Source organism: Corticium candelabrum, chromosome 10 (assembly GCF_963422355.1).
Source record: "Corticium candelabrum chromosome 10, ooCorCand1.1, whole genome shotgun sequence".
Classification (NCBI taxonomy): Eukaryota; Metazoa; Porifera; class Homoscleromorpha; order Homosclerophorida; family Plakinidae; genus Corticium; species Corticium candelabrum.
Genome location: NC_085094.1, coordinates 5,548,423 through 5,570,686, shown reverse-complemented (window position 1 = coordinate 5,570,686; position 22,264 = coordinate 5,548,423). Strand labels below are relative to the sequence as shown.

The following is a 22,264-nucleotide window of genomic DNA, read 5'->3' as shown; positions in this document are numbered from 1 at the left end:
TAAATTTGCGAAAAATTGTATACGCACACATTTTCATATTACTGCAGCATTGTCGAGTTTTTCTTCTGCGTTAACTGCGGTCTAAATATATTGGAGTTACGCTCTAATGTTTTGTTAGTCTCGCTTAGCCAAACCTCTCCCCTCTTTGATATCTACCGGTCGGTAGATATAAAAAGGGGAGGGGTTTGGTTAAAAGGGGAGGGGTTTGGATACGCTGTTTTGTACGGACCGCCTACTATTCTTACGGAGTCCAGGATCGCCAACCCCGACGTAACAATGCTTGTGGAACGGACTTTAAAGACCTAGTTACTTTAAATCCAGACCATTTGTGAGCGGTTGGGAGAATGTACAGGAATTTTTAGGGGTCAGTATCACGAGACACGTACTGTCTCACGCCACGTTTGGAGAACCGAGACTATTCTCCATATCTGTTAGCTACACACCCGGATTCTCACGTGCCATAGTCTTTTTCTTCGCCGTTCAGGATGTCGAGCAGACGTCTCGAGCATCACGAATGGTTCCACGGGCGAGTAACGCGTGAAGAGGCCGAAGAGCTACTCGAGCCAATGCGAACGATTAACGGATGCTGGTTGCTGCGTGACAGTACGACGAAAACAGGTGACTACGCTCTCTCACTCTGCTACAAAGGACAGAAATATCACTACCAGATCAGTCGACATTCCGATGGCCGTCTGTCGATAGAGGACGGCCAGCGTTTTGAGAGTCCTGTCGATCTTATTGGGCATCACAAGCTGCATCAGGACGGTTTGTTGTGCAAGCTTATGTCACCGTGCAGACGACGCACAGGAGTGGAAGTCCGTGGGTACAAGGATGTGAGCTACGCCGATATGCAGGAGGCTCTTCGGGGTGTCGTACGGACTGTGTGGGGGTTAAAAGTGAGTCATTGGGGGCGACTTGGGGGCGCGAGGGTGGGTTTGCTGTGGAAAGAACTAATGAGTGAGTGCTCGTAGAAGCCTAACAGAAGTTTATAGTTAGCGTTTTTGTGCTCTACATGTTGTTCAGTATGTGGTGTGTGTGTGTGTGTGTGTGTGTGTGTGTGTGTGTGTGTGTGTGTGTGTGTGTGTGTGTGTGTGTGTGTGTGTGTGTGTGTGTGTGTGTGTGTGTGTGTTCATAGGTACCATGGTGAGGTAGTTAGTATAATACTGTCTATGTCATTTTTATGTGTGTTTGCTTAACTTTGGGCAAACTTGTCAAAGTATCATATTAACATTGAAAAATTGTCATACCCAGCATCAATAAATTTATTGCCTGTAAGACAGAAACACTAATTAAACACTCTTTTGACTAACTTTCTGCAATATTATTACTTTGTGCATTTGCATCTCTATTTATTGTTTGATCAATGTATTTGTGCAGGGTGAACAAGTTGATGTTGCTTTGTGGAAGAATCGTCCAATGCTTGAACGGCTTGCGGGTGGAGTGCTGCATGTCAGACAGCCATGGTTTCATGGCAAGATAACTCGTGAAGAAGCTGAACGACGGTTGAGATCAACAAGTATGCCAAATGGCTTGTTTCTTGTACGAGAAAGAGAGGGAGACTCGTTCGCACTTGGACTCTGTTTTCAACGTATTGTCTATCACTACTTGTTGGACAGAAATGCTGATAGTCAACTGTCTATCCAGGATGGCAGGAAGTTTGATAATCTTATTCAGGTTGTTGATCATTATTCAAGGAAACCGGATGGTCTTCTCTGTTGTCTCATGGATCCATGTCCTGTCACTGGGTTTGGTCCTTCGCTTATTACGTCCAATTCTCCAGTTGAAGATGTAGAACCACCACAGCCAGAATCTGTTCGTAATCAACGACAACCTCCAAGATCTTTTGTGCCGGTATTGCCACCTATAAGACCCAGTCGATCTCCAGCAGACATGAGACACCTAGAAGAACAAGGAGGCTTTAAAAGCATTTACGAAGAACTACGAATCCCCCAACAGTTTAAATTGAGAAAGGAACAGTTGGCACTTGGGAAAGAGCTTGGTAAGATGTTTATTTGTCTCTAAGGTGTAATGTTGACGTGGTGTATGGTCCCACACAGGTGGAGGTCAGTTTGGTTCTGTGTTACTTGGGACCTATTCTATGCCTGGTGAGAGAGATATCAAGGTTGCTATTAAACAGCTGAAAGCAAATGATGTTCCGAATGCAAGAGTAAGTGACATGAATATTCCATTGCAGATGATTGGCTGTTTGTTGAAGTGTAAATGTAACTGAATAGAGAAAATTGAGTAATTCAACTGATTATTATCTGAATACCAACTAAACTGTGTTGACACGTTGTGTAGGCAGAGATACTGAAAGAAGCAGATGCAATGACGAGGTTGGATCATCCTCATATTGTACGGCTGATAGGTAATCAAGTGTGCTGGCACGACATGCACACACACACACACACACACACACACACACACACACACACACACACACACACACACACAGTAGATGCATGCAGACATTAGGGCATAGAATATTATGCCTAACAATTACTCTACGGGACAATGTTTTAGGAGTTTGTCATAGCACACCAATTATGATGGTGCTAGAACTGTGTCCCTTTGGTCCTCTCAACAAGTACCTCAAGACACACAAGTAATTGGAAGGCTTTGCATTTGTTCTGCTCTGTTTGACATCGTGCTATTGGTCGGTTGTAGAAATATGGCAATTCTAAAAGTTCTTACTCTGATGCAACAAGTTGCCAACGTAAGTATTTGCTAGAAACTTGGTGAATTTTACATTGGTTGTATTGTTTTGTTTTTGTGTAGGGAATGGTTTACTTGGATCGAATGCGATTTGTTCATCGAGATCTAGCTGCTCGTAATGTACTCATTGTCTCTGAAGAACCAATTTTTGCAAAAATTAGTGATTTCGGACTGTCAAGAGCTCTTGGTGTTGATAGCAACTATTACAAGGTGAAAGATCAATTTCTCTGTTATCATTGTGTTTGCCTCTGTTTATTCTTCTTGTTCGCACCATTGTGTGAGCCTTTCTATTTTACTGTTTCTCTTGTTTTACTCTGTTTGCCTTTTGTCTCTGTCTGTGTATTTGTTAATGTTTCTTTTGTCGTGTCTGTTTTTGTCTTCGTGTGTGATTTTATCCTGATATAGTGATGCAATTGAATTTAGGCTGATACAGCTGGAAAATGGCCACTAAAGTGGTATGCTCCAGAATGTATATACTATTCCAAGTTTGGCAACAAATCAGATGTGTGGAGCTATGGTGTCACACTGTGGGAGGCAATATCATTTGGAGAAAAGCCATACAGAGTAAGATAAGAACATTTTGCCAAGCCGCATTTTTGATAATCAAGTCAATGCGAAAATATGTTGCAGGGTATGAAAGCACCTGATATATTGAAAATGCTTGAGAAGGGAGAGCGACTGCATTGCCCTAAGGCCTGTCCAAAATGCGTTTATGATGTGATGCTGTGTTGCTGGGAGTTTACGTAATATTCTTGCTGTCACTCATGTTGTGTGCATATAATTTTAACTTCCTTCTTAGCAAAGAAAATCGACCTGATTTTGTGATGCTAGAAAACATGATGAAGGACTGCGTTTCTGAGGTAGGGTCAGGCAACTTTGAGCTTGGTCCGTTTGAGGGTGCATACTATGTTGGTCGTCTTAAGTAGTAGTGATTGAATGTGACTGTCTGAGACAGGGTGCTTTGTTGCTGCAATTCATTTGATTTTTAATTGTTGCGTTGACCAGCCAACAGTACTGCTGCCATTACCGAAAGACATTGATGGAATTTTTGTTTGGCTTAGGTAGCGTAGAGTGTCAGATAGTTGGAAATCTAGTAGATGGAGGAAATCTATGCCTTTGTCAGTTACAATTGAATAGGTGTGAATTGTTTCATGAGATGTGTAGATTAACTTCTGGTGTAGCCCAATGCTGGCAAAATAACACACAAAAATGCCGAAGTTGTGCATGGAAGACACAATGCATTGTAATGTTCAGCAAAGACATTTCTGTAGTGTAGTGTAGTCGTGTAATGGTGTCATGAGCTGAACTGTTGCTTGAAGTGACGAAAAGGAAGTGTTGTGCTGACAAGAGGCCCTTAGAGTCAAATACTGATTGTTAATATGACATAGTAAGAAAACGGTGTTGGTAAAAGTTGTCATGCTCATGCTGAAAGACAAGGGCGTGACTTTGCTGTTAGTCAATGCCATTTTATCAAGTACATCTATTCAACAGCATAGCTAAGGCAAGAAGACAGTAAAATGAGACCATCAATTCATAACGGTACATAAAATAGACTGAAGCTTACAAGAAAAAAGCACAGAAAGCAGACAACAAGAACAAGCAGCATTGCTATCAGTATCATCATCTTTAGTTCCTCAGAAACTGACCTTTCATTCAGTGGTTGATCGGAAGCTCTCTTTAGAGTACTTGAAACCATGACGGCTACAAAAGAAACACTAGAGTACACTGTGCTTGTTATCTATCCACCCAATCCCTGCTTTTCATTATTAATTCATACTGTTTGTTTTGGTTTAATTAATGATTAAAATGACTGGAATCTGATTGAAGACCCACCTGTACATGAAGTATGCAACTGCTAGAACAACTGCCAGTACAACGACAACACATGCCACTGCAATTCCCCATACTTCATCTTTCTCCAAACCTGAACTGTCTTTGTCATTGTCATTGTCACCGCCTGTAGCCTGATTAGTCTCACTACACTGTGTAAGCAATATTTTGTCATTTGATATGCCTTTGTTGACATCATGATATGAGATATCTCCACTAGCTGCCAACTGACCCCATGCATACAACATGTATCGTGGCTGACTAAGAGACAAGTCCATCGAGTCTGTGGTTCCGACTGTGCGTGTAAAGCGGACACGAAGTACTCCATTCTCGATACTGCCAGATACATCCTGAACTTGTGACTGATCATCATCAATAGCAGGCTGTACCTTGGCACTCGCCCACCTGTCAACAACCCTAACTGAGGTCGAGTCCTTGAATATGGCAGTGATGATATCACTCGCAGGCATGAGACGGTCGTCTACACATATTATATTGCCACTGTATCAAGGATGAGAAAACTGCAGCAAACTTATATACCTGAAAATCCAATTCCAATCCATGAGTTTGTTCCACCTGTACCTTGAAGCTCAAACACAACTTTTGTGCTGTCAGTGCGGCTTCGTTCCCAACTTGCCTGATAATTTATGCCATTTCTACCGTCAAAAACTTGGATGACACATTGAGTAGTAGGACGAGTGGGTGGACTGACTAGGTTTATTCTCGCCGATCCACGACCCCCACTACCATGGTACTTCAGTTCTCTCATCCGGTAAAAATCAGAGATAAAAGACGCAGAGCTAACACCTGGAGGTGGTGGAGGGATGGTTGGATTGAAATGCCCTTTAACCTGACCATGTGCCCAGATCATATTCACAATAGAATCAGTGATGTTGTGGTCAAATTTATCACCTACAAAACATGTTACTACTGGTGTGGTTGCATTGGTTGCATTGAGTATAATGCCTGGAGGTTTAGACAAGAGATTATGCCAGCAACACATAAACAGATCAATAAAGAAATGCTGGATTATAAAATGACAACAGAGATAGACTAATAAAATGTTTGATAGGTTGTAACATGTCTCTCACTTGTTCTGGCTGATCTCCTAAATCTTATGTACGTGACTCCATTAACATGTTCTCCCACAGCCGCTGTGATGCTTTGCTGCCCTCCGTACCACTCGTCTTCTTGTGGTGTTGACCGTCCCCGAGTGTAGTGATCCAATATACGATGAAGATTACCGTTCACTTTGGCTATAACCATATCAGTGCAATCCATGGCATGAAGACTGCCAGTGCCAGCTACACACATTTCATCAATTATATCAGCGATAGGAAAGGAATAGCTACAGTTCTGGTGAGGTATAGTACTAGTGCAGTTTTGTACTCACTCTCTCCTTCTGCATTTGTTTCTCCTTCTGCATTTGTTTCTCCTTCTGCGTTTGTTTCTCCTTCTGCATTTGTTTCACCTTCTCCCTCTGCATTTCCTTCAGTCTCTCCTTCAGCCACGGTCTCCTTCTCTGGTTTACTTGTAGCTTCACTTTCAGCTTCTGATTCAGACTCACTCTCTCCCTCAGATTCACTCTCCCCCTCTCCTTCAGGTGCAACCTGAGATGCTGCCACACAAATGCTGTTATCGAGCACACTGCAATGAAACATGTGCATATTGATATACCACTAGTTGGGTAGAAGCCTGGTGATATTGCTCTACAACTGCCAGTCATTCCTATAGAAGTGAGACAGGAAAGACAAGTCATGTTAGTTATTAAAACAAGACGTACAAACTATGCGGACACATGAACACTACTCTGCTATGACATCATGATGCTATGCCATCCAATGTATATCCATATGATTCTGTATGGATGTATACAATACACAGGCAAGCCTGCTCACATGCGTGAGCATGCACACATACACAATATATTACTAGTAACCAGGCGCGGCGTAGGAAGCAGGGAGGCTGGAGGATTAAGACCCTCGCTCAGTGTAGGAACTGAAATTTTCTGTGGCAGTGACTTTTGCACATTCATTTATGGTCTGACAAGCGAAGTAGTTTTTGCTTGCTCATGATGACATCCACGGTACAGCTCTCCCCTCGCTCATTAACATCTTCCTACCCCACTGGTAACACTGTTCTTTTACGCACTCTTTTTCCTTTGTAGCATCAATTTGCAGAAGTTATATGTCAATAATACAAAATCACTTATAATCTTTACACTGCACCGTTCTATGCCACAGTCATATATCAAACAGATGTACGTATGTCCACTCTACAACTTTAGACTGCTACTTTTACCCATCTAGAGTCAATAGTCAATGTCATGTATTGATGCTTAAAAATTGTAATGTCAACATAATCAATGACAAACACAAGGAATTGCCATTGCTTAACTATATGTTTAAGGATTGACAAAAGCACGGTAAATTCTAAAGAATGTTACAACACCTGACGGCCTGAATCCAAAGCCAATCCACTCCTCTCCACCAGTATATTTAATTGCAACCTCCAACTCGTTTGCATTCTACAAATTTGCAAACATTTAAATGTCTACAGAATTATAATATCGAGCAAAAACACAAAACTTCAATGTCTATGTTAATGTATCAGATATGCACATAAAATTAATTAACCTTGTCAAAGTTATAGAAATACTCCAAATTTTCTTTTGCTTTCACATAACCAAGATAATCTTTCTCATTGAACATGGCACTGGAGAGACTTGATTCTATAGTTAGAAAAAGGGGCTAAAGCAACAGACAAATACATTAGCTGAGTTTCTCACTTTTGTTGCATGTTGGTCCATGCCAGCCAGCCGTACAGAAACACTGATGAGCAGGTGGAGAAGTGCTTTGCAAGTCAACGCACTGGCCGTGTTGATTACAGTCCGCATCACTTCGACAAGCATCTTTGTATTGACAGTATTTGCCATGCCACATACCCTCACATTCACATTTATCAGCTTTGCATCTTCCATGGCCAGAACACGACGTTCCATTACAAACAGTAGCAGCAGCTAGCAATAAACAATCTCATTACACTTTGGTATACTATAGCATAGATTAAGCATGACCGCTAAAGCTAGGCATCTTGCACAGCACATGTCTATTGATGATTATAGAAGTTAGAATGTATTAGCCGACTACCTAACCCTACTTATTTTAATTAAGAAAGAAATTGTTACTATGGTAGTTACGCATCATACAGCTACAGTTGAGCATTTTAATTAAGTCTGCAATTTACCTCGACCTGTTGGAATGCCTAAAAAGCCACCGGTGGCATTAATTTTGATCTACATGATTTTATCTCTCTATAGCTACATAGAAAGACTACATAGAAAAGTGTTTTTCACAGTACCACTCCCGGCATCTTGCTAACTTAAAATAATTAATAACAATTTGGAACCTGTACATTACGACCACCCAAAGGACTGTCCTCAACTGCCTCTAATCGTCACACTGGCATTCGTACATGTAGACCAAAAATAATTAGAATCAGTAATTAGTGAACCTTTGTTCACGATCTCCACCGCTGCACAGCTCCAGAAGAGGTACCGGTTACCCCACGACCTGGGACCAGTCCACTCTTTAGCCTCTCGCATAAGTCGGAAGTAGCAACATTCACACGTAATATCCGGAACAGTCACCTGATAGCTAGTGTCACTGCGAAAAAACAGCGTCACGCGTTTCACGCTACTAGAGATATCAGTTTTCCGCTTACAAATGAACCTACGTGCTAGTGACGTTGGTCAGAAATCCGTTAGTAAAGTCATGCAGTTGCACTGAGCCATTGCAAGACAACAGATCAAACCGAAACGCTCCCTGCACGAAACGAAAGCATAACTACATCTGAAAGATGATACACATGACGTCATGCATGCAGACTCGCCCTGTGCACGTATGACAAGTGAAACGTGGCCAATATTTCCGAACCAGCAACAAGAGTAGTTCTAGTCGCTACAGAACAGAGGATAAAAGATTTTCTTGCAGATAGACGTAGCAGACCAACGTTAGTTAGAGTACAGTACCGGGTTTGCCCATGGCCAGACCACACGGAGCGCCAGTTCTCACGTTGTCTAAAAAGTCATACTGCGGATATTCTGCTTGTGGGTACGTCAGTGAGACGTGTGCTCCAGACCAGCTGATGTGGAGTAGAAGACAGACTGTAACCAGAAACATTGCAAACTACAAGACCACGCCCTCACGTGCTAGTAGTTACATCGCACGTGATATAGCCTCGAAGTTCCAGACCGTCTCCTTATTCTCGATGGACTGTTTGCCTTTGGAATTAATCCTGTAGATAAAGATTGGTTTGCGAAGAGCTGCATGCACGCTAATCACGGTATATACGGTACGGTACCGTGGCATTGCTGCACCGCAGCCGAGCAGTAGAGCTCCGAGGCCAGTAAGTCAACTGCGCGTGCGCCAGCAGAGTACACGACTTGGCTAGACTTGTTCGACCTCGGCAGCAGCAGCACCGTGATTAAATATGGTAAGGACATCAGTTTTTGGCACGAATCTTAGTCGGTGTTCTATTTTTCGTGATTTAGGGGGCAGTGAAACATTTTCTCTATCCAAAATACGTTTGGTCGCCAACTGGTGGATGGTGGTGCAGTCCACGCAATTGGAAACGGAACACTGCGTTTGCCTTCGTAGCTTCGGCGCTCCTGTGCATTCCAGTCATCTACGCGTCAACTCAGCTCGAAGTTAGACTGAGAGAAACTGTAGTCCTTGCCTTTGGTTGTACGTAAACTAATGATAAATCTTGTGTCTAATATCTAGAGACAACCAATACCGTCGTACAGGCCAACGTTGTCTCAACAATGGTCCAGACATTCGAATGTATGTTGGAAATTAATTGTTTAATTATCTATGTAAGAAATCAAGATTTAGATTCTTGTGCATCAAGTGTAGTAAACCGTTTGAAATTATGAATACTAAACAACGAAGTGATAATACATTTGCCAATCTCCATGGATAAATTGTTTACCTGTGTGATGCCTATCCTGTCTGCAGCCCTGAATAACAAATAACAAGAAGTAATTAGTTGTTTATGGTATTGATTCAGAACAGTCTCACAACGAGGAGAGTAGTTAGAATGATACCAAATTCAACTTGTAATCAATGAGACTCCTCGGACCTTTATGCACAGAATCGGTCGGCAGTAGAAAAGAACCAACCACAGGCAGTCAGTGGATTCGAATACAATACGTGTATCGAGCTCTATACATGTTCTATCTCCACTTTTAGTTGGTGCGGTAATCAGGGATATGAGTTTGATGGGAAGATGGTTGAGTTGGTTTAACTGTTGGCAAGCCATTTATGCAGATGACAGCATGAGAGGGTCTGGGATAATATAACATGATTCCATGTTCTGGTGGTGCACATGTTGCCATGCACTCATTTGTTTTGTAAATAGACATTGTACACATGTATTAAAAACATTAAAGTATATATACATATATGTTTTGTTGTTTTCATTGTAGGACGAGGATCCAAGACATTAACCGGCTCACGTGGTTTCAAGATGGGTTGGACTCCTTACTCTCTCTAGAGTGTCCAATGTATTATCACGTGACTTCTTCTGTACAGTAATTAGTACATACATGTCACAGTTTCGGTGTTTCGCACTGTAATATTTCACTTGCTGTCTTCCTATCCTCAATACGTTGCAGAACTTTAAGCAATTGGCTCTTGTTTACTCGTATTGCACTCTCTACAGCTTCCAGCTCTTGTTCTAACTCTTCACATGTGGGACTGTCGGGGTCCTCGGTCTGTGAGGACGATTGGACAGCAGGTACACAGGCAGGGTCTGATTGTTGAAAATCCATTCGTGACATCTGTTGCATCTTGTTGTCTGATCTATTGGCAACAAAAATCACTGATCTTAGTCTTGGTAGTTTGCTAGGATTTTGCAATGAATCTTCAGTTAGTTTATAGTTGACTGGTGGCATTCCACGAACATGCTCATCTACTTGTGGTGACCATTGCGGGTCTTTTGCATCTCTAGAATGTTTTCTGTTTTTGGATTGCTGCTGGGAATCCCGTCGTGACCAACTCTCTTTCCGTCTTGAAACACACCATCTTTCTTCTGTTTGACGGCCATCAGTTTCTGTTCTTTTGACAACTCGTTTTTCTTTGTAATACTCATATGTGTCCCTTCTATCTCTTTTTCTATGCTTTGACCTTTCCTTCTTTGTTTTCTTGTCCCAGCTTTGTGATATATCCGCATGGTTGATGTTCTGGGGAGACTCATTTCCAGCAGTGAGATGTGATTCAGACTCGATACTGGCCTCGCAAGATGTTTGCTGAGGTTGATTCGTTGCCATCTGTCTATGTGGAGACTCTTGCTCATTTTCGTCTGATGATTCAATAATGATCAACGGTGGTGTTTCCCATCCTGATGACAAATAGAAGGTTCCTTGCTGCAAAGGAGGACTGCCTTCCCATGGTGTTTCCACTGACAGCTCGGCCATAAGTCGTTCTCTAATTGCAGCAGTTGCAGAGCTGGTGGGTGCATCATCAAGTAGCACTGGAGCTGATTCAGTCCGTGGAAAGTTGTATTGGGCTCGACTGTCAAATGCTTTCAGGTCAAAAGGAGACTGAGCAAATGTGACAAACTCATGTTGAAAGTGAGATGTACGTTCAAACAAAAATGGCTCAAGGTGCCTCATGAAGTCTTCAGAACCAATGTCAACCCTAACAAATAAGGAAAGCTCGTTATTCATTAATCACACATGTAGGTACCTGTAGTTTTTTTATTGGATTAGTACAATGTCTACTTGATTAGTGGCAATGTACGTGTGCAATAGGATTGTGCACAAGCAGTCAGTCACTCGACAACCTCCATAGTTGATCCTGCAGTAATTGCAATTTTCGATTATTGGCACTCACTCACTACGACAACAAAATCCCAGACTACATACTGCAGCCACTGCCATCCAGTGAGTTGACTTACAAAGTTTCTCTGGTTGGGCCAAGCAATGGATTATGTCATAGTCATGCACATAGTAATGCATGTTACTAAGATGGAGAAAGATAGATGTACGATTGTTATGTATTGAGCCTCATTCTCAGAGGTATCCCCGTGTCTACACAGGATACAAGTATGTTCACAAGTTGTTGACTGACTTGTCAATGAGTGAGAGGATCAGTTGTACAACAAAGTGAACGTGTTCCTCATCATCACCCAGCAGTACACGCATCTCTCGTATCAGAAATGGTATGAGACGATGACTGGCAGCAGGATTTGCTTTGAAAAATGCACAAGCTACAATGCAGCAGAACTCTTGTCAACGTTCATGCACATGTACACAAACACGAAACAAATTATTTCAAATATTAATTAAAGAAAGTGATAATGATACTCACAGACATCTCTCACTCTAACAATTCCATCAGAAGAAACTACAGGAGAAGTAACCCAAACATTGGCTGAATAAACAGCTCTAAAACACAAGAATATTTGATAGTGTTGGGAAGGAAGCTAACTAACAAGCATACTTCCGTTGCTCTCTTGCAGCAGCCTTTCTGGGTTGCCTGTGAGTTACACGATTGCCTCGAAGACGACGACCAATCATAGTAGTTCGATATCTAAATCTGTCATATTAAACAAACACCCTCCTGTGAAACAGCCAATTTAATTGCATCGTTTAAATGTCCACCTCTCTCTAGAGAGTGGCTGCCTTTCATCCTTGGCATTCGTTTTCTGTTCTACAAAGTGCTACAAGACAAGACATAATGTGTTGCCAGATTAGTCTACTATAAGTATGACCATCTAGTAGAATGAATGCCACAGACATCAACTGGTACCATGCAACTTGCAAAATGAAGAGGTTTGCTTTGGTGCCAATTAATACAGACACATGCAAAGTCTCCCAAAACAAGATTACCACAAGACATATCTATGAAAGTAAGAAAAGATGTACAGTAGGAATACCAGGTAGCATAAAATGTAATAGAAACAAGATGAAGATAATCAACAAACGAAAAGACATCATCATCGACACTTCCAAATCACTTCCCTTACATTCCACTGCACATTAGTTACGAAAATGGCACTATTTTGTTTGTCCATTACCTACACCATTTCTACACCATCTCTTACTCTCGTAGCAAATAATTTTTTTCGAAAATTCTAATGTACTGTAGTACATTAGATGTACCAGGCATCTTGGTGTGTTCTCGTGTTTGTATGTCACTAGCAAACCTGGTCATATCGATCCAAGCTTCGTACGTTGTGTATTATAGACTTGAAAGATTTCTTACACAGAGGGCAAGTTTGTACCATCTCTGACCACTGCAGGACGCAAAAATAACAGAAAGAATGTGGTCACAGTCAAGGTTAAATAACAAATTGCACACGAATCCCTACAAGCGACCATGAACGAACAGTAGAATAAGAAGGATATGAAAACAATTGTCCAGAAATGCCTTATCATCAATATCCGACAAGCAAATGGGGCATCTTTCGTCCCAATTCTCATCTTCTTGAACCCCATCGTCTGCTAGCTCTTCCATCTGTTTGTCTGCTTTATTTTCAATTTCGGCTCCAGCCTCACACAATCTAGAAGAAAGAGTTTCGGGAATTGGACTGCCATCTGATTGCACTTGGGCCATGAGCCACTAAGCTCCCGGATAACACTCCCGGATAAGAGCCATGCCGAAGGGAAAGCCACGCAAAAAGACGAGGAAGCATGAAGAAATACAGAAGCAAGGTAATACAGTTGTTAAAATTATAATCGTAGTTACTGTCTATTATTGGTAGTTTCAGGAATACATTTGGTGCGAGAACGAGGTCAGCACTTACTGAAGAATCCTCTGATTGTGAATGGAATCATAGAAAAGGTAAAATGTACACTGTGCATAAGATTTATCAATACGTACGTTTCGGTTTTTCATTTTTGTGTTTGCGGTGTAGTTAGTGCTTAGGTATTGATATTAATTAAATCAAGAACTGTAGCCTGGTATCACTTGCATGCCATATTTCCATGAATAATTTCATGGGTTTTTACTTCATAGTTCTGAAAATGCCCATGAGGTATTACATTATTTGAGTATAGAACAGACACTCTTAAGGCCTGTCCACACTGGCAACTGGACCGGGATCCATCCAATCCACATCGCGAGGTGGTTTCAATCGTGATCGGTTGAATCCAATTAGAAATAGTGGGCGTTACCTTCACATACGCTACGCTACACGTGTAGTCGGAACATCTAACACTCGTCACTTGTCTTTGTTCTCGCTCACCGTACATCAGCGCTTTCCACAAGCAAAGAAGCCACACGTACACCTCAGTCATCAGACACGTGATATCGAAAACGAGGCGGAGGTATTGTTTTCAAAGTGCAGTGTGGACGCTTGCTATTCCGATCGGATCGCGATCCATTCTGGTCTAATGTGGACAGGCCTTAAGTCTGTTGAACCATTTGACATCAATGACTTTATAATACGTATACACCAAAATGCATCAGTATTACTGTATGGGGCACTAATTGAGCACAGGGGTTGTATTATTTTAATCACGAGCTACTATTTTGAACACGACACTTTAGTCACAAAAATAGGTTCTAATGATTTCTGTGCACACTACTGTATTGTTAATTAAGATATAGTCAAGAAGAGATTATGCATGTAGTATGTTGTTATATCGACTTGCCCCTTACCTGCTTGTAGGTTTTCTTTTTTCTGTCGTACATGGGTTTGCATTGTATTCACAGGCTGCACTGAGATCAACTGACGTTGTTCTGGAGGTTGGTCCAGGTACAGGCAACATGACAGTCAAATTACTGGATCAGTGCAAACGAGTAATTCAGCAAGTTTCATTAAATTAGATTTGGCATTGTTAATTAATAAGCATCTGAGTGTTTTTGTTAGGTTGTAGCATGTGAGGTAGATCCTCGAATGGCGGCTGAGCTGCAGAAGAGAGTGTTAGGGACGTAAGTCAACAATTATTTTGTATTGTAAAATAAAATTTTAATCAGTTTGGTTGTGATGCTGTAGTCCTGCATCACAGAAATTAGAAATAATGGTTGGAGATGTGATCAAGACTGAATTACCGTTTTTTGACGTTTGTGTAGCCAACCTTCCATACCAGGTAGAGATGTAGCATTAATGACGTACATAATTCGCTTGAAGTTGGATTGATTTTGGGACTAGATTTCGTCACCGTTTGTATTCAAACTTCTTCTTCATCGGCCATTTTTTAGGTCAGCATCTTGTATCCATTCTTGTTTAATTATGTTATATGTGTAACCAAACAGACAGACAGACAAATCATTGTATGTGTAGGGCCTAAGGGTCCTTTTTGTTTGTGTAGTTTTTAGAGTTATTTAGTTTAGATCATCATATAGCTTGTAATAGTACTGATTTATGAAAATGTATGTATTGGACAGACAGATAGACAGACAGACAGACAGATGGATGGATAGTCATGCAGATGGGAGAGGCAGGCAGTCAGACAAAAAACAAATGAAATATTGTTTACGTAAATTATTGCAAATGTAGTGACTGAATTTACTGCAGATGTGCTATTCTTATGTTTCAACGGGAGTTTGCTCAACGTTTAGTAGCCAAGCCTGGTGACAAGCTTTATTGCCGATTATCAGCCAACACCCAGCTGTTGGCAAGAGTTGACCACTTAATGAAGGCAAATTTGTTAATAGGGAACATGTGTAACATGTCAACATAATTATGACAAGTTTGTGTCAGGTTGGAAAGAATAATTTTCGTCCGCCTCCTAAGGTGGAATCGAGTGTTGTGAGGATTGAACCAAGGAATCCTCCTCCTCCGATCAACTTTAAAGTAATCATGAAGCTGCTGATGGCTGGATTCGTGTGTCAAGAGTTTTCTTCTGTGTTTTAAAGGAATGGGATGGTTTGCTTCGAATCCTTTTCAACAGAAAGAACAAAACGCTATCAGCTTGCTTTAGGTATGAACTGTGTAGATTGTAGAAAAGTGCTGGTCTTGAATACATTGACTTGCAGTTTTTAGTTTTGCAAAGTAGTAGGGAATAGACAGGAATAGACTGAAAACACAATGCGGGGTTTGACATCATCAGCATGTAGTGACGTCATAAAATTAGATTTGGTTAGTCAATTGAATAGCGTTCTAGAACGACCAAATCTTGAGCACACACAACCATTAACACACACACACACACACACACACACACACACACACACACACACACACACACACACACACACACACACACACAAACTCTCTTTCGTAAAGTGGTTTATGGGAGTGTAAGTACTGTGAAAATTTGAGTTCATGTACCGATTTTTTGACTGAAGAGTGTCAGTTGTGCACAAAGTTAACTGCATGTTTGAACTTAGCCAACGAATTACATATTTGGTAATTAATGCACTGGCTGTAATTATTATAGTATAGAATTATATTAGTGAGTGTTTAGTTACATGATGGTTTACTTTACACTATTGGTTGATAGGACATCAACTGTACTTGAACTATTGGAGAAGAACTACAGAATCCACTGCTCCTGCAATTCAATTGTATACTTTTCAGTCATGATAATGACTTAAAGTTAAATTGTCTATTTCTTTAGGCCGTACCGAAAGATTTCAATGTGAAGAATGCAGTGAAAGAAATTATAGTCGGCTGCGGATATGCAGAGAAACGCTCAAAGTCGATGGATATTGATGATTTCTTAACTGTACTGGAAGGATTCAATTCTCAAGGTTTTCATTTCACGTAATATTTCAGTTTGGTAAATAGAAATTGTTGCTCTAATATATGTGAGCTACATCGTGGACTTAAATTAGTTTACAACAAACTCTATTATTACTAAAACAAAATTGATATTTAATGTTGATGTCATAGTTGTAACGACTACTGTTATGATTGGAAAGTCAATTGTAAAGCAAGGTAATGTTTTATCATATTCATAGGCGTACGAAGTTTAAAGGTTTGGGGCCAAACATCACAATCTTGTGCAACTTTAGTATGCTTTATTGCATTTGGGAGTAATGCATTGAGGCATAAAATTATTGGAGGCGATTGCCTCTTTTGGCCCCACAGTTCCTATGCCTATGCTATTTAATACTAACCAGTAATGGGTGGCAGTGGACACATTATTTATTGCTGGTCTATATCTCCAAATTATGTGCTACGCATCTTTGTAGATTCCTATAGTTTCAAAGAAGGTTGGAATTTGGCAGGCAGGGCATTAGCCCTTACAATTTAAGTGTAGATCACACATACTGTGGTCAGCAGCATTATGCTCATTTAGTCCTCGGTTGCATTACGTTCTCCACATTTGAAGTTTTTGTCGCTGTTTCTGCCACAGTGATGAATATGCAGTGCATTGCATATGATAGTAGCAACTCATCATGAAAATTGTAGCTAATTTTTCTCATCTCTGTCTGATCAAACCGATCTGTTCTATCAAAGAAAGGGCGGGGTCTATTAGTTCTTTCCACTACCTCACAACTGGTTATGACTTGATTAAATGATTTTGATTAGCAAGAGCCTCGTTGGAATGATTAATCTAGAGGGCTATCCCAAGCAGTTGCACAACATGAGCACAGAATTCCATCATGATTTATACAGAAAGAGTTGCATTTGTAAGACTAACACACAAACAGTAGAGTACGTTTCATTGCTGTTTGTGTTTAAATATTGTTGTATCTTTATATTTTATTAAAATGACTTTGCTACTAGTACAAAAGTATAATCTTCAGCTATTTCAAATAAAGCTCTATTACTACTTGTCTTTCATGATCATGCGCAACATTGTTGTTCTGTGAGGGGACACGGACATTGATCAGGAATGTCTAACGAAAAAGGTCCATTACGTACAGTCAGTGACTTCAAGTCGTCGCTCACGCGTTGAAGGACGATAGAGTAATGATAGAAGAGGTTGAAATTGTTGTTATCCTTACTCTGCACAGAAACCGAATAGTATATAACGACACGCTAGGAACCTCGATTTTAGAGAAAATTTAATTTACCTCTTGCATTTTGATTGGTTGTGGCATGTTCTTACTTGAGATTCTCTTGCTGTCAATCTAGATAAAAGAAACTGTTATCAACGTTTGGCTTTTGTTCATACGTTTGACACTGAGTGCATGCATGCATGCATGTTGTGACTAGGACGTACCAATTCGTTCAATTTAGCAATTGCTTGTTTCGACTTAGAGAAGATTGCGCTTCGTTTTTCATACGTTTCTTGGTCTCGTCCGTCTGTCCCCCATATCTCTTTATCACCTACTTCGTCTCGTAGTTTTTTTATTGGCTCAGTGAAATTATCGAGTGTCGCTCTACTGGCGTAGATCCTCGCAGGTAGCTACAGAAAACGTATACGAGTTTTAGGATTGTTAGAGAATCGAAATCTTTAATCTCACCGGCACGTGTATCCAACAGCTACGTGTTTCCTCATAATGGTAATTGTAGTAGGGATCTAATGCGTAGGCTGTTGCCTTCCATGTGCTCACGTTTCCGTCCTAGTTATTTGATGTCAAATACACGTTAGCATATATGCACGGATGATATATTGGTTCAACTCACGTTCGTCCATGGTTCGATCAGTTTGAGGAGTTCTTTGAAATATTTTCTCACTTGCGTGACTTGGCTATCGTCGTTGCCAGTGGGCGCTGTTGTGACGTCAGTAGCTGCTATGACGGCATAGAGCGAAAGAAACGCGGTAACGTAGTTCATCTTTGTTCGGTCAGATATATGAACAAAATCGCTAGTTGGAGATGCCTTTTGTATAGAGCTCATTGTCAACAAGGACGTCGTGGGAAAATGTGTTGCTACGGAGGAAAGGGCGAGAGGGGTGCAAGAGAACTAGCTAAGAGAATTAATGTTTTGTATCCGTTGATGTGGAGACGAGCAATTAAAGCGTGTCGGTGGAGAATGCATGGCGCTATAGAATGCGTGGACTAATTTAAGACTATGACACAGTCGACGCAGATATGCTCACAGTCTTTGGCCTATAGTGCATGAAAATAGAAACACTGACATGGAAGTAGCTTAAGTGACTATTATATTTCGTGTTTTTTTCTCGTTGAAGTACACGGAACGTATAGTGCAAGACTGTGACTGTCACATGAGCTGTGAGCTGTGTATGACACGAATTCTAGACTTAACTTTATCTCTCTTCCTTCCTGATGTCGACAGAGCGAAGGTGTAGGAAAACACTTGACACTTGCCTTTCCGAGAGTAAAGATGAGAACCTATGAGATCAACCAACAGGTTGCTGACCTCTGCGATTGAGTATTCACGAGAGTAATCCGAAAATATAGCTGAAACAATCCGAACAATCAAGGTCGAACAACGCAAACTGTTCGTTTGCTATACAATCTCCATGTTGCAGGGAGTGTCGCAAGACGGACGTGCTGATGTGAGAGTTCTCTAATTTTCTGTCCTGTTTGCAACGTACCGTATGCGCCGAAATAAGCAAAATCGCACGGTGGAGGCTTGGAGAGTTGTATATAGTTAGTTTTTAGAGATGGTATTGGAATTGAACGTTTTCCTTATCTTTCGTATTTAATTAATTAAACTTACCATCTCATCACCTTTCCATTTTTCTTTATCCAGCTGAAAATAGAACATGTATACATGTATGCGAAGCTTTGATTTGACTATACAGTACAGTTTCATGGAAACAAAGTAGCAAATCGGCAAGAGGTGAGGGTGCGATCGGAACGGTTGCCACGGGTTTGCTCTGTGCATTTACTTTTGTTGCACTGTTGTACGCTGTTAGATGTCTAGAGTGTAAGAAGCTAGCAGAAAGTCTAGTTGTACGTACGGACACTATAGAGAGAGTGCTATCTAGAATGTCGCTGCAACAACGAAGAGCACAAGTTGTGCGATGCAAGGATTTGTAGAGAGCGAGACGCCTGCATGTATATTGATGTTAGATTAGATGCCACGAGATGACATGATCCAATACAATAAAGAGCAACTTGAAAATTAATAAAATTTAATTTCTGTTTCATCTTTCTAATAACTTATGAATGAATGAGGAAGACGTCAAGGGTAGCGAACGACAAAACGCGTGCGAGACGTTCATGTAAAATGTTTAAGCGAAATGCATGCGATATATATATATATATATGCATGTTGATACAGATTGTGAGATTTCATGGTGGTGGAGCGGCTTCATTTTTATTATATCTACGGAAATGGCTGCAAAGTGATCGTAGAGTAATTAGTATATAGTATGCATTCAACTTTTCTGTCTACGAAGTCATTTGACGGCCATGCACGTATACATTAAATTATAATAGCTCGTGGAATGTTGCAACTGTTGCTTGTCTGCGAGTAGGAGGTTTGGAAGATCGCACATGCGCGTTAAGGAGATTTGGAAGTTTGAGGCTGATATCTCGCGCATTAGTACAGAATTGTAATTCACATACTTGCACTACTGCGTGATGCACGAAAAATATTGGGGCCGAGTCACCTTCGGTCCCCTCGCGGTTCCTGGGCGTAAGACTAATATGGTGTAGCAATAGTCACGCTTACTTAGCTGGCGCGCTCCTACAGTAGTGGAATCTAATAGCCCGTTTACATGAGCACTCGTAAGCTGGCTCATTTGGAAAGTACCTGCGGGTAAACGCGGACTGGGGCGTAACGATTTCGATTAAAGGGACCTCGTTGGAATGATTACTAGTACGTGTATATAGGGGTGCATGTACCGAGCAGTAGCATAACATGCATGAACAGAGAATTCCGTCATGATATAGACAGAATGAGCTGCGTTTGCAAGACCGACAGAGACAAAGAGATCCTCAGATAATGTTTTCTCTGCTCTTCAATGTTAAAAAATATTGTCATGCCTTCACATTTTTACTAAAAACTCTGCTACTAGTATGTATCTCTCTTTTACTGTTGAATGCTACAAAATTATCATTTTCATCTATTTCAAATAAAAACGTTATCCAGCTAGTCATCAATTAAGTTTCATGGTTACGCGCCACATTGTTGTTCTGTGAGAGGGCACGGACAATGATCAGGATAAGTTAACGAAAGTTCCGTGGCAATCAGTGCTTTCACGTCGTCGTGCAAGCGTTGAACGACGATGATGTAACGCTCGAGGAAGTTGTAATTTTCGTATTGTTTGTCACCAACCTGCACAATCGTAAGGACAACGCTAGAAACCGCGATTTCAAAAGAGAAAGTTTGATTTACCTCCTTCAGTTGGATTGGTTGCGGCACGTTCGTATTTGATATCTCCTTGCATTTAAGCTATAGATACAATCAACAAATTGTTATCAACTCTTTGCGTCTGTTTAATGAATTAATTGTATTGGTACAGTGAGTGCATGTGAATTTGTCACTATGGGACGTACCACTTTGTCCAAGTTAGAGCTTGTGGTTAACGATTTTGTCTTGATTGTATTCAAGTTGTGAAACACGTCGTCGTCGATACCGTCTTGCAATTCTTTGAGAAATTCTTTGTTTGCTAGTTTTTGCTCTTGGGCAATGAAATTCTTGAACACCAGTTTACTAGCGTTGATCCTGGCAACTAACTGCAAAGAAAGTAAGAGTTTCTAAGGTTGCTTGTCCTAGACACGAGTTTAATTAAAGAATCAAAAACTGAATTCTGACCGGCACGTGTATCCAACAGTTGTGCGATTGGTCGTCTAGACTGTAATGGTAGTAGGGATCCATTGGTGTTGGATTCAACGACAGCCGTCTTCCTGCAGTTCTCTGCTTATTTGATGTCAAATATGTTAGCATACGGCAGATTACGGATGAAATTTGTTTCAACTCACGTTCGTCTTTTCGATCAGTAGACGGAGGTCCGTCAAATTTTTCATCATTTGTCTGACTTGGCAATCTTCATTGCCAGTCGGTACGGCTGAGGTCACGTAAGTAGCTGCAACTATGACAGCATACAGCGAGAGAAACGCGGTCACGTGGTTCATCTTTGCTCGGTAGTAAAACTTTATGAACTAAATTATTAGTGGAGATGGCTTTTATAGAGCTTAGTGTCGAATCTGCATGACGTCGATCGACGAGCGCGAGAAATATTGTGTTGTTACGGAGGAAAGGGCGAGAGGGAGGACAAGAGAATTAAGATAATGTTTGGTATCCGTTGATGTGGAGACGAGCAAAGCGTGTGGGTGGAGAATTGGCGCTAGAATGCGTGCATTCAGTGCACTAAATTGGAGTATATGACAGAGTCGATACAGAGACTCGTAGTCGTTGGCTTAGTGTGAGCGTCTTTCTCGTTGAAGTGTGTGGGAAGGACGGCACGTGACTGTCACGTGAGCTCTGTGTGACACAAATTCCAGACTTGACTTTATCTCTCTTCCTTCCTGATCTCGACAGAGCGAAGGTGTAGGAAAACACTTGACACTTGCCTTTCTGAGAGTAGAGATAAGATACGAACGTGAGAACTACGAGATCAACCAACAGATTGCCGACCTTTGCGATTGGGTATCCACGAGAGTAATGCACAAGTATAGAGCTCGAGCAATCTGAACAAGATCGAATAACGTGCATGTTGCAAGGAGTGTTGCAAGACGGATATACGGTCGTTAACTCTCTCAACGCGTCAGCGTTACTGATTTATTACAAGTATACTGATTTGTTACAATTATACTGATTTATTACAATTATACTGATTTATTACAATTATACTGATTTATTACAATTATATTGATTTGTTACAATTATACTGATTTATTACAATTATACTGATTTATTACAATTATACTGATTTATTACAATTATATTGATTTGT

The 22,264-nt window shown here is 40.9% G+C and overlaps 4 protein-coding genes across 6 annotated transcripts; 2 read left to right on the top strand and 2 right to left on the bottom strand.

Annotated features, from left to right (window-relative positions):
- The first annotated feature begins 234 nt into the window (after nucleotides 1-234).
- LOC134186080 (tyrosine-protein kinase SYK-like) lies at nucleotides 235-3,849 on the top strand. Its single transcript, XM_062653992.1, has 10 exons — nucleotides 235-896; nucleotides 1,378-1,999; nucleotides 2,058-2,167; nucleotides 2,302-2,368; nucleotides 2,524-2,605; nucleotides 2,668-2,716; nucleotides 2,779-2,925; nucleotides 3,139-3,279; nucleotides 3,346-3,458; nucleotides 3,515-3,849. The coding sequence occupies exons 1-10, from the start codon at nucleotides 486-488 to the stop codon at nucleotides 3,639-3,641; spliced, it is 1,869 nt and encodes a 622-aa protein (XP_062509976.1). The 5' UTR covers nucleotides 235-485; the 3' UTR covers nucleotides 3,642-3,849.
- Nucleotides 3,850-4,177: 328 nt separating this feature from the next.
- On the bottom strand, nucleotides 4,178-8,406 carry LOC134185879 (uncharacterized). The gene is made up of 11 exons (XM_062653763.1): nucleotides 8,281-8,406; nucleotides 8,059-8,210; nucleotides 7,334-7,564; nucleotides 7,182-7,276; nucleotides 6,997-7,072; nucleotides 6,223-6,273; nucleotides 5,939-6,163; nucleotides 5,637-5,849; nucleotides 5,086-5,457; nucleotides 4,549-5,026; nucleotides 4,178-4,416 (listed from the first exon to the last, which is right to left on the bottom strand). The coding sequence occupies exons 2-11, from the start codon at nucleotides 8,147-8,149 to the stop codon at nucleotides 4,365-4,367; spliced, it is 1,884 nt and encodes a 627-aa protein (XP_062509747.1). The 5' UTR covers nucleotides 8,150-8,210; nucleotides 8,281-8,406; the 3' UTR covers nucleotides 4,178-4,364.
- A 1,750-nt stretch (nucleotides 8,407-10,156) lies between these two features.
- Nucleotides 10,157-13,156, bottom strand: LOC134185639 (E3 ubiquitin-protein ligase Topors-like). Its single transcript, XM_062653475.1, has 7 exons — nucleotides 12,960-13,156; nucleotides 12,757-12,876; nucleotides 12,212-12,270; nucleotides 12,051-12,146; nucleotides 11,919-11,995; nucleotides 11,679-11,817; nucleotides 10,157-11,246 (listed from the first exon to the last, which is right to left on the bottom strand). The coding sequence occupies exons 1-7, from the start codon at nucleotides 13,065-13,067 to the stop codon at nucleotides 10,157-10,159; spliced, it is 1,689 nt and encodes a 562-aa protein (XP_062509459.1). The 5' UTR covers nucleotides 13,068-13,156.
- Nucleotides 13,157-13,192: 36 nt separating this feature from the next.
- On the top strand, nucleotides 13,193-21,073 carry LOC134185602 (probable dimethyladenosine transferase). 3 transcript variants are annotated; one of them, XM_062653427.1, is made up of 12 exons: nucleotides 13,193-13,264; nucleotides 13,321-13,394; nucleotides 14,268-14,354; nucleotides 14,425-14,486; nucleotides 14,551-14,644; nucleotides 14,707-14,756; nucleotides 15,073-15,196; nucleotides 15,259-15,351; nucleotides 15,414-15,478; nucleotides 16,001-16,064; nucleotides 16,118-16,250; nucleotides 20,982-21,070. In XM_062653427.1, the coding sequence occupies exons 1-12, from the start codon at nucleotides 13,207-13,209 to the stop codon at nucleotides 20,999-21,001; spliced, it is 924 nt and encodes a 307-aa protein (XP_062509411.1). In that variant the 5' UTR covers nucleotides 13,193-13,206; the 3' UTR covers nucleotides 21,002-21,070. The 3 variants fall into 3 exon arrangements, with proteins under 3 accessions (XP_062509411.1, XP_062509412.1, XP_062509410.1); XM_062653426.1 differs by having other exon boundaries at nucleotides 13,197-13,264; nucleotides 13,315-13,394; nucleotides 20,982-21,073; XM_062653428.1 differs by lacking the exon at nucleotides 20,982-21,070 and having other exon boundaries at nucleotides 16,118-16,479.
- The last annotated feature ends 1,191 nt before the right edge of the window (nucleotides 21,074-22,264 follow it).